At 35.0% G+C, this 14185-nt stretch overlaps 1 protein-coding gene across 14 annotated transcripts in view; it reads right to left on the bottom strand.

Annotated features, from left to right (window-relative positions):
- Positions 1 to 14185, bottom strand: part of VEZT (vezatin, adherens junctions transmembrane protein) — a 79109-nt gene that overhangs the window by 21762 nt on the left and 43162 nt on the right. For 5 of the 14 annotated variants that reach the window (XM_067009906.1, XM_067009899.1, XM_059081209.2 and 2 more), the window contains exons 3-6: positions 13115 to 13201; positions 8201 to 8376; positions 5786 to 6061; positions 2930 to 3079 (exon numbers count right to left, since the gene is read on the bottom strand). In XM_067009906.1, coding sequence (XP_066866007.1) covers positions 2930 to 3079; positions 5786 to 6061; positions 8201 to 8376; positions 13115 to 13201 — 689 coding nt within the window. Of the gene's footprint in view, positions 1 to 2929; positions 3080 to 5785; positions 6062 to 8200; positions 8377 to 13114; positions 13202 to 13698; positions 13772 to 14185 lie in introns of those variants that run through there. The other 9 variants (XM_067009907.1, XM_059081208.2, XM_067009908.1 and 6 more) reach the window with 5 other exon arrangements.

Genomic DNA, 14185 nt, shown 5'->3' with positions numbered 1-14185 from the left:
ATGGAATCTATAAATATTCTATTTGTGAGATTGGTTTTTATTTGGAACTGAGATTATAGTATCTGCATAAATAAAATGATGTACTGTAGCTTTCTATCTAACCTTTTCCATGGTGTGAAATAGTTTTTTTTTTTTTTAAACTACAAAACCATCTGGACCAGGGAGTTAAACATTTTTTCATTCACTTAGTTTTTGAATAATATACTCACAGGATTAAAAATTTATAAGGTATTAAGGAGTATAATAAAAATTGCTTCCTACCTCTATCCCTTAGCCACCTAGTTCACCTACCCAAAGGCAAAGGCAATCACTGTTACCAGTATCTGGTGTATACGTCAAGATATTTTATGGTTATGTACATACATAAAAGGAAATCCAAATATAAATGTGTGTGTACGTGGGGATATATATATGTGTATATACACATGCACACACACTCTTATTTATCCCCTCATATATACAATCCCTTCTATGCACAAATGGAAGGGTAGTATAAATACTGCTCTGTGCACGTTGCTTTTTTTTTTTTTTCATTTAACAACATAATTTGGAGATCATCCCACAATAGTGCATCAAGACCTTTTATCACTTTTTTACAGCTGCAAGATTTTCCATTGTTTACATATATAACCAGGTGCTTTCTTTTTTTAAATGGAATTCTTTTTATTAATCTCCAGTTTCTGAATTCTTCCTAGGTCAGTTTTAGAGATTTGTGTTTTGATATGAAATGACCCATTTCTCCCTACATTTCAAAGTTGTGGCCACAAAGTTACACATACTATCCCCTTACAATAATTTTAATTTCTTGCTCTGTTCTCATTCCTAATCTTGTATATTTCTATTCTTTTTACTTTGATCAGGCACACGAGGGTTTATATAACTTACTGATCTTTCCAAAGAAATAGATGGTGGATACTTTTTTAATTCCTTAAGGTTTCTTATATGGAGAATATGATCCGGCCCCTGCCTACCTCTGAATCTCATCTCATACTCCGACTCCCAACTTACTGTGCTGCAGTCTTCGAGTATGATGGTCCTTTTTCTATACTCCAATCATACTAAATTCACTCCTGCCACAAGACCTTTCTACTCGCTGGTCCATCTGACTGGAACTCCATCACAAATCTAAGTTTAAATTGCAGGCCTTCCCCTATCATCCAATCAAAAACAGCAACCCACCAATCACTGTCTATCCTATTCCCCTGGGGCTTTTCCCCTTTATAGCAAATATCTGAAAATATTCTGTTCAGTTTTTATTAATTATATCATCCACTAGAGGGCAAACTCCATAAGAACAAGGATCTTGTCTATCTTGTTCACTGCTAGGTTCCCAGTATCTAGAAAAGTGACTGGCCCAGGGAATTCATACCATCTGCAATCTTTGTTAGGGCCCTCTCAGCCCAACTCACTCCCAATCCCTCACTAAACTATAGGCTCCCCGAGGCAGGGACCATGTCTATTATGTGGACCACTTTGCTAGTGACTAGCAAACTGCTTGGCATAATATTCACTGAATGAATAACTACTTGCAGTTAACATCCCACACTGTCATATCTCTATTTCCTTCTATATCTTTTCTTCCTTCTACTTGCAATGCACACTTTTATCCTCAGGGTCAACTCCTACTCATTCCTTGAGGGTCAACTCAGGTGTCGCTTCCCTGAAAACCTTCTGTGTTTTCACAGAAGTCACAGGTCAAGTACATTGTCCTGCTATGCTGGAAGGCACCCTGGGCACTTATACTGTATTATGAATATCTACTGACTACAGTCAAAAGTCTTTAAATGTAGGTAGTACAGGTTTTTGCTCTGTCTTCCTAGCACATTGCAGGCAGGTATTTAGGCAGTAAACAAATTGAATAGACAAGTTCTTGACTAAAATGAAAGTGCTTTCTCCCAATTTCCAAAGAGGTAATACAGTACAGTATGTGTATGTATGTATGTGTGTGTGTATCTAGACATAGTAAATCTATACATATATAGAAAAGGTTTAAAGTCCTAAGTCCTACAGTCAAGATACAATTTCACCTCTTACTAATTGTGTGACACTGGGTAAATCCCATATAAAGTGGAGATTTTATTTAGTTTTCTCATAAAGTGGAGATAAGAATATCTAGATGGAAAGGTTTGTATAAGGATATAATGAGAGAACATAAAGCACTCTGTAAACTTTTAAGCATTATATTTATCAATGTTACAGTACTCAGCATACTGAAGGTACAAAGTAGTTTTTGCATCCCATTTACTCATAACTTATCTAACTAAATTTTAACTAAAATAAAGATCTTATACACTTTTATTTTCTAAGACCTAATTTCCTGATTTAGTAAATTTAAGAGACAGACGTATTGTCATGAAGTCTTTAAGTGCTTATTATATACCAGACAGTGCCTAAGCACTTTATATGCACCAATTCATTTGGTCTAACAAAAGCAGTCAGGAAGATTTTGTTATTATTGTCAGTTTACCAATAAATAAATCAAGGTACAGAGAGTGAAGAAACTTGCTTACATCACCTACACAGTAACTGATTCAGCCAAAATTTAGACAGCCAATCTGACCCTAGAGCCTCTGTTTCTTGAAAGGGAAAGGATTTCCTGTTGCCACTTTATTTCCATGTCATGACGCAAATTTGTTATGTTCAGCAATTTGAAAAAATGTCTGACCTAGAGAAGCCAGGTTCTTTGGACCAGTGAAGGGAGGAACTTCAAGTGTTTTCCTTGTTAAAAATGAGCCACATGAGAGCAGAAGAACTTTCTTCCTGTCTATTATTGTCATTCCCCTAGTTTTAAAATAGAAGTGATGATGGAAATCAGCTTCAAAATAGGCAATTTCAGTTTACAGTTAACTTTTATAGGATGCAGCTATCATATCTATATTCAGGACTCTGGAAACATTGCTTATTCTTACATACAGACAGAAAAGGATATTTTTTCAGCATATATAGAGTAGCTAGCCTTGCTGCTTGAAAGTTGGCTCTTACAGTTCTGTAGACAGCTTTCCGAAGACCGATGAGATGCTGACTGGGATGCTGTCCAGCTTTATTAAATGGGCAAGCAGCACTGACCCTGTCAAGCAAACTTGAAAAGTAAAATGTGATACAACTGTACAGGTGTCCTAAAGTTTTTGTTTTCTAAATCCACAATTCTATTAAACTTAGGAAAAAAAAATTCCTTTTTCATGATTTTCATTAGAAAATGCTTATAAATATCCCAACTCAGGTCTCATAAATAGATATTTCCCTGACACATATATAGCCACCAGAAAAAAGACAAATGAAAAATTAAAATCTCAAAGAATAAAGGCTTCCTCTGATATGGGGAAACAACAAATTTTACATGAAATATAGTAGAACTGTAGGAATATTTATGTAAGAAACTGTAACTTTTTGATATAGACACTCTATCTGCCAGAATATACTAAAGTGGTACTACTTTACATTTAGTTTTCAAAACCGATGTCTACAGTAAGTATGAAAGCCTTAATTATAAACACTTTCACATTCTTAATATGCATTTACATATGTTCATCAATCATATTTTTGGTCATTTGTACAGAACAATCAAATACTGTATAGAAATACATTCTGTACATTCATAAAAGTAGGGTAAAATGACTTACCCACCTGCAGCCACTGGCACTTACCTACTCAAAATGAAGTAGGGGACGCAGAAAGATAACAGGACCAGTGGCCAACAGGGGAATGCAAGTAGAAAGGCAAAGTAAGGGTTACTACGTAGTAGCATAGCTACTCTCAAAACTGTTCAAGAGGAGGCACATTTCATAAGCACTTTTCCACAGATAAATGGGGAGTACCTATTTGCAACAACACCATGTAATGTATTATGCTTTTATAAATGAAACTATGAGTGATTTCATATTACATAGTTTTCCAGACAGTAAGTTTTTCACCTAACTAGTAACCTCTCCAAATAGTAAAACAAAGTATTTGGAATTTATAAATTTCTTACACTATAACCACAAATTTGTAAAATAAGACATCTAACTCAAAACTTAAAAAAATGTTAAACCAAACTAAACATATTCAGGCATTAAAAATCTATAAAAAACAGGACAGTGACAGATAGGCTTATTTTAAAATAAAGAAATGAGGCAAAGAAGGTTAAATTATTTGCTAGAGAGGAAAAGTTGAGGCAGAATAAAACGGCACTAATATTTTCAATATATGGACACTATCGTCTGTGTTCCATTTTACTAACTCAGTCTTAAAAATGAAAACATTTCTAAAAAATTATGATTCAAAATTTATTATTCCTCATAATTTTTTCAATCCATTTTCCAGTTAGATGGAGACAAGTGAAATATAATTGTTCCGAAAATTTTTCTGTCTGTCTGCATTTGGATAGAAGTCATAATCCAGAGGGAAATCATGCCTAATGGGCCCATTTTAGTTCTTCATGCCAATTCTATACACATGGTAAAAGTGCGACAATGACAAAAGGCACAGAATCCTCTATACAGGCCTAAGCATTAATTGGACACGGAGCCACTTTGCTTAACCTGTCAGTCCTCTTGTTGTGCAAGTCCAGAATGAAAAGGAGCTATATTACTTACTTAGTACAATTTTTAACTTTTAAAATTTGACACTCAATATTTGCTACGCTCTATCAACAAGAAGTGGACTTTAACTACAATGGAAGGACCAAAATTAACAAACACTAAGGACTGTCACATTCTGAATTAAGCAGAAAGTTATAAAATCTCTCTCATGTCTCAGGAGTTTAAAACACTGTTCCAGAACACAACAGAGTGAAGAATGAGAGGATTACTGGAGACTCTTCTACTTTCCTGTTTCATGATATTCCAAATACAGCTTTTATGGCAAGATTGTTTAGATACTACTCTAGAGTGAGCAGAGTGGAGGATGCAATGACTACCCAAGGTTCTTCTGCCCCCCTCTTTTCATGACTTTCCAGATATAACTAATTAAGAGCAACAATTATTCTCTGCCATATACTTACTTTCTCCCACCTATAGGTTGCAGATGCTATATGAGTTATATAAATTATTAAATATACTATACTACAACTGTCATCTGTAAGTGCTTAGCTGGCAGCCTAGTGTACGGGAAACAAGCTTTAGAGGCAGATGGAATGAACTTGAACATTTGCTCTACCGCTTATAATTGTATGCCTTTAGTTGTATGCAAAATTGTCTGGCATAGAATATGGAACATAATTGTTGTTTTCCCTTTAATAATAGAATAAATAGCCTATCCATCCGGTAGCTTAATACACTTACAGCTAGACTGTTGAATATTTAATTTCCCGTATTAAATATTAGTGAGAGCATCTGAGAGTACCAGTGCCAAAATATCTACCAATATTAACCTAAAGAATATTATTAATACATGACAAGATTTTTCAAAATGAATTCTTGTCAGATACATCTATCACGTAAACTGAGTAAAGAGCATCTGACGGTGAGTAAAGAGAACAAGTATTTATTGGGTAACTACTGCATGTGAGGATCAAGGCTCTCTCTCTGTATCATCTTATGTAATCACATGGTAACACAGAAATAATCATGATTCTCAAAGCACTTTGGTTTCTTAAAGTAGAAAAAAGAATCATACCACTTATTAAATCTAATATATAATGTATTTATTCCTTCACTTAGCAGTTAATAGACTTTAATAAGTGCTAAAGAGAAACTTAGTTTTTTCTGTAAATGCAAAACAAAAATGAAAATAGGTAATAAACGTTCTAATTTAACTTTGTAGTAGAAAAGAATTATTTAAAAACTAAAATGAAAAATGAACTCACAGTGTAAATCCTCTGGAAATGACTTCAGTTTCTTGAATGAGACGTAAAGCTTTTCTCACGAGGTTAGTAAAACCTCGGCTATTTGTTGCTATATCTTCCAAATGGACATTGTATTTTTTTAGGGTTATTTGTAGTTTTGCTGTCCTCCATAATCTCAAAGCTCTTATGATCAGATAAACAAATAGAATCACTCCCCATAGCAGCCAGGAAGATACAATCCACCAAGTGGGAAGCATAATGAGCAAACTAATGAAGGCAAATAGCACTGAGACATCCCTAGAATAGAGAAGCCAAAAAAATGATATCCATCAGTCCAGAGAAGATGAGTTACTTTAGTCAGCAATTCAGGTTTCCTAAAATAGATAAAATGCTAGCTTCTTTATAAAGTATGACTTTATAAAATATGACATTTAAAAAAGTAATATGAAGCAGTTAAAAAATATCTAGCACCACTGTCTAGTTGCTAGACACCCACTGTCTAGAGCTAATCAGTTTAGGTAAAGGACATATATAGGTATCTTCTGAAAAAACCTTTTTTTTTTTTTTTTTTTAAGATATGTGCTCTTTAACCTAAAAACAAATTACAGATTTTAAAATCTGATTTTACAAATATAAAACTTAAAAAAACTTTAATTTTTACTAATTTTTTTTTGTTTTTGGCGGTACGCAGGCCTTTCACTGTTGTGGCCTCTCCTGTTGCGGAGCACAGGCTCAGCGGCCATGGCTCACGGGCCCAGCAGCTCCGTGGCATCTTCCCGGACCGGGACGCAAACCCGTGTCCCCTGCATTGGCAGGCGGACTCTCAACCACTGCGCCACCAGGGAAGCCCCTTTACTAATTTTTAATACTAAAAATCTTTAATATTTGGAGATATCATGAGGTCTTTCCCCCTAAAATTTGACTTTAATTATGCAAAAACATATAATACCTCAAGAAAATATAAGCATTTTTCCAATTAGAAATAATATATACTTCATGAGTAATTGCTTTGAATAAAGTCATCTTATTTTATTTTATCATTAATTTTATTTTTTATTTTATCATTAATTTTAAATAACCATCACCATAATTCTGGAATATACGTATTTATTGCAGACCATAATATGGACAAGCTTTGTACTTTTAAACTGCTTTAACTAAAGTCAAAATATGTATGCTATTTTAATTTAGGTCAATTACAAATCTACAGACTAACATACATCATTCAAGCAATGAAGGCTTAGATGAAAATGTGAAAATATAAGAAAGAGGTAAATATAGGGGAGCTGTATCTGAGGATATCTGAAAAACAACATCAACACTACTTGAAGAAAGTTATATAGTCAAACTATAAAGAAAATGTAAGAATGCTTCTTAATAAATATTTGCCTGCCCTAATTTCCCTTAGAATCCTTTACTGTTAGATAATATTGGTAATATCATAAAGCAAAATATCATCACATACTTTTATGTATTTATAGCAAAGTCTATAACATATTTATAGGGCTCAGAATTGCTTAATGATATTTGAGGTCAAAGAAAACTTGAATATAAAGTTATAAAATTCTTAAAACCTATGCTTCCTTCTAGCAGCTCCTTAAGTTCTTATACTTTTAAAGGATAAGATGCTTTACTTCATCATGATATCTGAGTGACTACATATTTGGAGAACACCATACTTTGCTATCTATTACAATATGAAGCATTTGTCAATGTGACAGGAAAGACGGATAAATTCAGAACACTGAGGCCAATGAATGTAAATGCCCATATAACTTAAACAGTTCGAGCAATAATTTAGCTCATTTAATAAACTCATACTTTAATAGGAAGAGGATATTAACAGATCTGTATATATAATCCATTTTTACTATACATATATATTTCTTTTTAACAGATTATGGCCTGAGACTTCTGCATTAGACCCAAATACTTTAAGTGGTTGACAAGTTTTAAGATAGTTTGAATTGTCTGTTGTCTATGATCTCTTCTCACCCAACAAAGCAGGAATCAACTGTTTACCTCCATGTCCCATGTCCTATCCTTGGTGTCTCTACAATGTAATCATTACATAATCTATTGATGGTAAAGAAACATAAAGCACTGGCTAGGCCTTCATGCGCACATGTGTATAGGTATATGGGTTAGAGAGATTTTTTTTTGGCATATGTTATACCTGCTTATTGGGTTGTTAAACACAGCACTAACTATACTGAGTTGAAAGTATATAATAATCAAACTGGATATTTTTTCCACCTTCACTTGAAATAATATTTACTTTAGAAAGGGACTTTTTTTTTTTAACCTCTGGCATATCATTACATTAATTAAAATGCTAAAATGTTTATAATGCCTTTATAACGGAGAGCGTGATGATGGATTTCCTCTGGTAATACTCTGTATGTAAGCAACGGATAGATGTTTTCTGGACAGTACCAAATATTAGGGGTCGCCAAGGAGCAAAGTGTTGGAAGGTGTCCATTTTCCTGTTGTTGAGGTTGCCCTGCAGACAGGACACTGGGATCAAGTAGCTCAATCAGTTCCACATCCTCTTGTAACAGGACTTCCTGTTGCAGGATGGTATGTAGTGAGTTGAGTCGGAATCCAATATCCTTGACATTAAAAGACCGGAAGAGAGGTAATAATACATGTATAATTTTGTATTAAATATTAAGCTCTTACTATGCTAATAAAATTAGAGGTGTTTATTTTCAGTACAGACTCCAAGAAGAAACAACAATAGTCAATCTATTTTCAGTATGATGGAGAGGGTTTTATTTTCATTATAAATGTGAAACAATAAAGACTGAGGTAGACATTATGGAGCCACATGTGAGTGAAATATATATTTTTAATAAACAGATGTGAAGTAACTACAGATTAATAAACCTGTTGAGTTAAGCCTAATTAATTAAATTGTTGGAAAACAACATGGAAAATATAATCCTGTAACAGAAGATGCTGTCCCTGGATGCTGTAACAATATAGCCAATACCTAAGAATTACATCAGCAGGATCAAGGCTTTCTAAAAATGGACATTTAGAATGTATTAAAAATACATCATTAAGGAATATAATACAAAATGACAAAAACATGTGCACAGCACTTTATAGTTTACAAAATGCTTTCACATATACCAGCTTATTTATTCCTCCCTCTTTTCCTTCTACCCACCTATCAAGGAATACATACCAGGCAACATGCTTTGACATCAAAAGCATAAAAAAATGAACAAGACATACAAGACTTTACTCTTAGAGAGTTCACAGTCTAACGCAGAGGACTGAAAAGTAAGTGCAAAGAAATGCGACGAGGTATAACTAGGTTATTATGAAAATGGCATAGAAGGAACAAAACCTGCAACAAAGAGAAAATAAAAGAGGTGATGCCTAAACTGAATCTTAAAGGATGAATCAGATGAAAGAGTTGGAAGAATGGGAAGAGACAGAATGAAAGCAAGTCTCTTCTAGTTTGGGGACCTGCAACTCACCAATATTAGTTTTTGCAGAGTGTACCTGGTGGAGAGGTGAGAGATGAGGTAGCAATGTTAGAGCAATTCTCACAGTAACCCTGTGATACACATTAGCATCCTCCTGTCCATTCTATAGAGAAAACTGAAGCTCAAAGAAATTAAGTAACTTTCCAGGATTATGATTTCAAACCCTAAGTCTTTGGTAGTTGATTCTTCTTCCCTGAATATAGCCTTCTCTACCAGAAAATTTAGTTTTATGTTGTATTAAACTTAGGAATAAGGAGATACTATTGTATGATAAAAATAAAGAGAACTTTTAATGGACAAGACCCTTAGCAATTAAAGTAAAGCCAGTTAGGTCTAGGGTTTGAGGGCAGTGGGTTTGCTCTTCTTAATCATTCCCACACCACAGATTCTAGCCCTAGCTAACCATGAGGACTTAAGCAGTGATCCATACATTACAGACCCATACACTATGCAGTGATCCATACACTAAGAGCACATATCCTCTTGATTATGGGCTATACATCACTTTTAGAAAAGGAGAAGAATATTTTTAATATTCGGCCTATTTGGATATATTTCTTTTAATTATCTAAAAAAAAAAAAATCTCAGTGGAATGCTGATCTTCCTTTTAGCCTATATGGCTTTTTCACCATCTACTGATAGACCCTGCACATACCTCTGCAGCACATTTATGGTTCATATTTGAACTACTGCCTCCTCTCTCTTAACAATCCTAACATTAGGAACTACTTAGTTTTTCGACATTCCACCCGACTTTCCTAACGAGAGAACAGCACAACTCACTTTATACTACTGTTGGGGTGGAAAGGGGGAAGTGGGCTGCAGGGTCGCGACAGCAGGTGGGCAATGGAAGGCAGGAGGTCGGGGGTGGAGCATGGTAGCTTTTCCAGTAATCCTTAAAATAAACCTTCACATATTGGCCTCATAATTTCGTTTGGATTCCCCAATCAGACATGACCATATTCAAATACAAGCACTAAAAATGAAACTTTTGCTACAAAAACTTGAAATCAGGCCTTTTATGAGACCTCTATGTAATTGTATAGGGTTAAGTTTAAAGAAGCCTAATTAAATAAAGGCTAATAAGGCTGACAGAGAAGGGGAGGCTGTTAATGCAGATTGGGAACTCTTCCTCTTCATAGACCCCCTTATGGGCATGCCGCTTAATCAGGAACTCACTTTCTTCAACACCACTTCTTGGCATCAGAACTGTTGCAGAACTGGGATAAAGCCTCCCCCAAACCAGTGTGATTCGAGGCAGTATGAATAGTATGGGTGCTCTGTGCTGGCGGGAGGTGTGCTATGTGAACTTCGGCTCGCCCTCAACAAGTCTCAGGGTCAAGACTTACTTAGTGCCTGGGTTTATATTTTGGTCCCACAACTTAAGCAATTTAATAACCTTTCTGTTCCAGTTTCCTCATCTGCAAAGTGAGGATAATAACAGTACCCACTTCACAGGGTTGTTGCAAGGATTAAATAAGTATTTATAAGCTACTAAGAATATCTGGCACGCAGTAAGCACTATGTAAGTGTTAGCTGTTAGTGTTGTTAGTACATATGAAATAATTAAAAATACAATAAAGAAAAGCTCACAGAATACAAAAACTTACAGAACATAGCATAGATAATTATTACGAGGTGGTTGTAGAAAATAAGAGATCCAACAGACTGAAGTTTCTGGGAAAGGCCTTGAGGAAGAGCTAGTACCGCTTACTGGAAAGATTCCAATAATAGAAAAATGGAACAAATTTCACAGTATAATGGTACAAATATAGACATAGAGAATAGGCAAGGAATAAAGGAAAAGGAAGAGTATATTGGGCTGATGAAAATATTGGGGGATAAAGCTGGAAAGGTAGATTAGGGCCAAATTATGCACTCTTTCATGCCAGCCAAAGTGATGAATTGGACTTGATTTGATAGGTAGTAGGGATCTTTTTAGAATTTAAACAGAGAAATAGCATGAGAAGATAACTTAGGAAGAATTCCGCTTGGATGGAATGAAAAGACTATGAGAAGTACAGCTAAAGAATAAAGAGATTTCTACTTTTGCCCCTAGGGATGGAGAAGAGAACTTATTTATGTGTCAATATACTTCAATGATCTTACACACTTTTTAATATATAGTGCTATTTAATAAAGCTGATGAGGATCAAGTGAAATAATGTATGATAGCACTTTATAGGCTAAAAAGCACTTAAAAAGTGCCAATACCACTAACATCATACTTGCTATAAAGGAATTTTTTTTAATCTGTAAGAAGAAAAGTACTACCTTAATGAAAATGAACAATGGTAAAATGTTCAGATATCATGGAGCAATTGCCAGTATCTTTATAAAAGGAAGAGACTGGTTCAATGTCTGTATAGCTAGCAAAATTTAAAATATTTCATAATCAACAGGAAAAGTCAAGCAATCTCATGCCAGATGCTAGCTGGGCAATTCCCTGTTCCATTACTAGTAAACTATTTCTCAGGAATGTACTTCCTACAATTCTGCATAATACAGGCACAAAAGGGATGCATTCAGAAGCTGGTACTTTACAGTGAAATATGACATGAAGCAGGTGGCCAGTGATAAAGAACCAAGAATGAAAAGATCAGGACTATGCAGACTATGATTAAACCACAGAAAAATGTATACGGATCCATATACCTTACCACACTCCTAGTATCACTGAAGAATGAGGATGGCTCCACCTGGCTAGAGATGATGTCTACGTAGATGACAAGACACTTCATTGACCTTTTCAACACACCTATGAAGATGAAACCCTGAACAGAGAACTTGCCCATACAGATTGCTAAAAAAGTAATTTTAGTCAGTCAAAACATAGTAATACTCAAGCTAGAAAGGTGATACATTATAATGAAAAGAGCCTAGGATTTGAAACCAGGAGACCCGAGTTCAAATTCTGTTCACTTTCCAGCTGAACATTCTTGAACAATTCACTTAGTAAGTATTCTTAACCAAACTGAAATGTCTGAACCTCAGGCTTCCAAACGGTAAAACACACTAAACCTTATACAGTGTTTGGAGTAACAAATCAAAATGTGAAAGCACTTTGTAAACATACTTCGACAAATGATAGTTTACAAGAATGATAATTACCATCTTAAGGTCACAGGGCAGCATAAGATTCTGAAATCTGCTTACTTGTGAGAGCCATAAGAATTTTAACACTTTAATTTTTTTAGCTATATTACCTAGACTTCATGTTGTTAGGATGTACTCCCTCTTGGGCCTCAGAGATCAAGCTAGTCTTTGGGAAATTCTGTGATTTATCAGTCCCGAAGACTAAATTTTATATATGAAGTTGTCAGAGAATGGTAGATTAATGATAAATAAATTAGGGAGGAACCACTCTTGATTTTGCCCAAACTTTGTAATCATAGGCTGTGGAATAGAGACAGTCAAGTTCCTAATGAAAAGGGGGAGGATCCCACTAATAGATCTATTCCTTTCCTCACGGAGAGGAATATCTGTCAATGGAGGAAGACAGCAGCAGGAAATGAGTAATCTAACAAAGAGGGCTTCATTAATTACCAGAATATCCTATTCTCAGTGGCTAATAACCTCTTAGAAGACCTATGAAATAATACTAATGAGTCCAAATGCAAAGATCTCCAGTTACTGAAGAACTTCCTTTCCTTTTTTTTCCCCCTTAGGTGATACAAACTTTAACACTTCATGAAGCAGACAGGCTCCTTTTGAAGAACAGCCCAGAATTTCTAATTAAAATCAATCACTGCCCAAATCAGTAGCAAAACAAATTCGGATTCATCAATTTTCTCACTAATAAACCGGAGTCCTGAAAAGTGACAAAAAAGAAGTAAAGTGAACACTCACCAACTTGTGAAGTAAGTCATCATTCTTACTGCACTGAACCAAAATCCAGCTTTTGATGGTTTCAGCCACTTTTAACAGGATGCCTCGCTGAAGGAGATGAATGACATTGTAAAGGATTATTAAACCACACCTCAATAGCAGAAAACCTTCAAATAACTTACTTCTAATTAATCATAATTTTTATCAGAAAAAGGAAGAAAAAAGTCATCTAGGTTATATTATATGCTTTGCCAGTGTGTTGTAGCCTCCTTATTAGATCCCCCATTTACTCACACATCAGAATCACCTGGAGGATTCAGTCAGAAACATACTCCTGGGCCCCCCAACTAAAGATTCAGATTCACTGAGTTTGGAATGAGACCTGTAAACCTACATATCTTGGGTACACTATATACTACCTATGTCCACATGACGATGGTATTGGATGTATTTCAAAATGAAACCCAAGTATTCCAAGTTCTCAAATATTAAGAGCATTTCATTCTACAATACTAAGGCAGAAAGATATTTTAATCAATTTTAGAAAAACTGTCTCATATTAAAATAAAAGTTATATTATTGAATCAATCAAAAATTCAATTTACCTTAATAGCCCATTTCCTGAGCAGGCCAGTAAATGGAGTTTATATTCACTGAGTGACTATTATATTCCAGGTACTGAAAAAGGGTCATGGGAACAAAGATGAATATACATAACTGCTGTTTTCAAGAACTTAGAAGAGACAGTACAAATAATTACAAACCAAAGTAAAATCTGAAAAAGTGTGGGAAAAGGGAGGCCAAGAGGAGCTGACACTGGAGCTAAGCCCTAATAGATGAATAGGAATTTAATAACAATGGAGGAAAGAACACTCCAGGCAAGGGGAAAGGATGAATAAAGGAGAGAGCCATGGAAGTACATGCCACTGGGGATGGTGGCATAGTTTGGGACAGCTAAGACCCAAGGGAAGAATAATGAAGTTTAAAAGGTACACTGAGATAGGTTTTAAAAGACTGTGGTCTTTTTTTTTTTTTTTTTTTTTTTTTTTTGCGGTATGCTATGTGGGCCTCTCACTGTTGTGGCCTCTCCCA

The sequence above is a fragment of the Kogia breviceps genome, chromosome 12 (genome assembly GCF_026419965.1).
Source record: "Kogia breviceps isolate mKogBre1 chromosome 12, mKogBre1 haplotype 1, whole genome shotgun sequence".
Taxonomy (NCBI): Eukaryota; Metazoa; Chordata; class Mammalia; order Artiodactyla; family Physeteridae; genus Kogia; species Kogia breviceps.
Note: the sequence above shows the minus strand (reverse complement) of the source record. Positions and strands in the feature narration are given on the sequence as shown.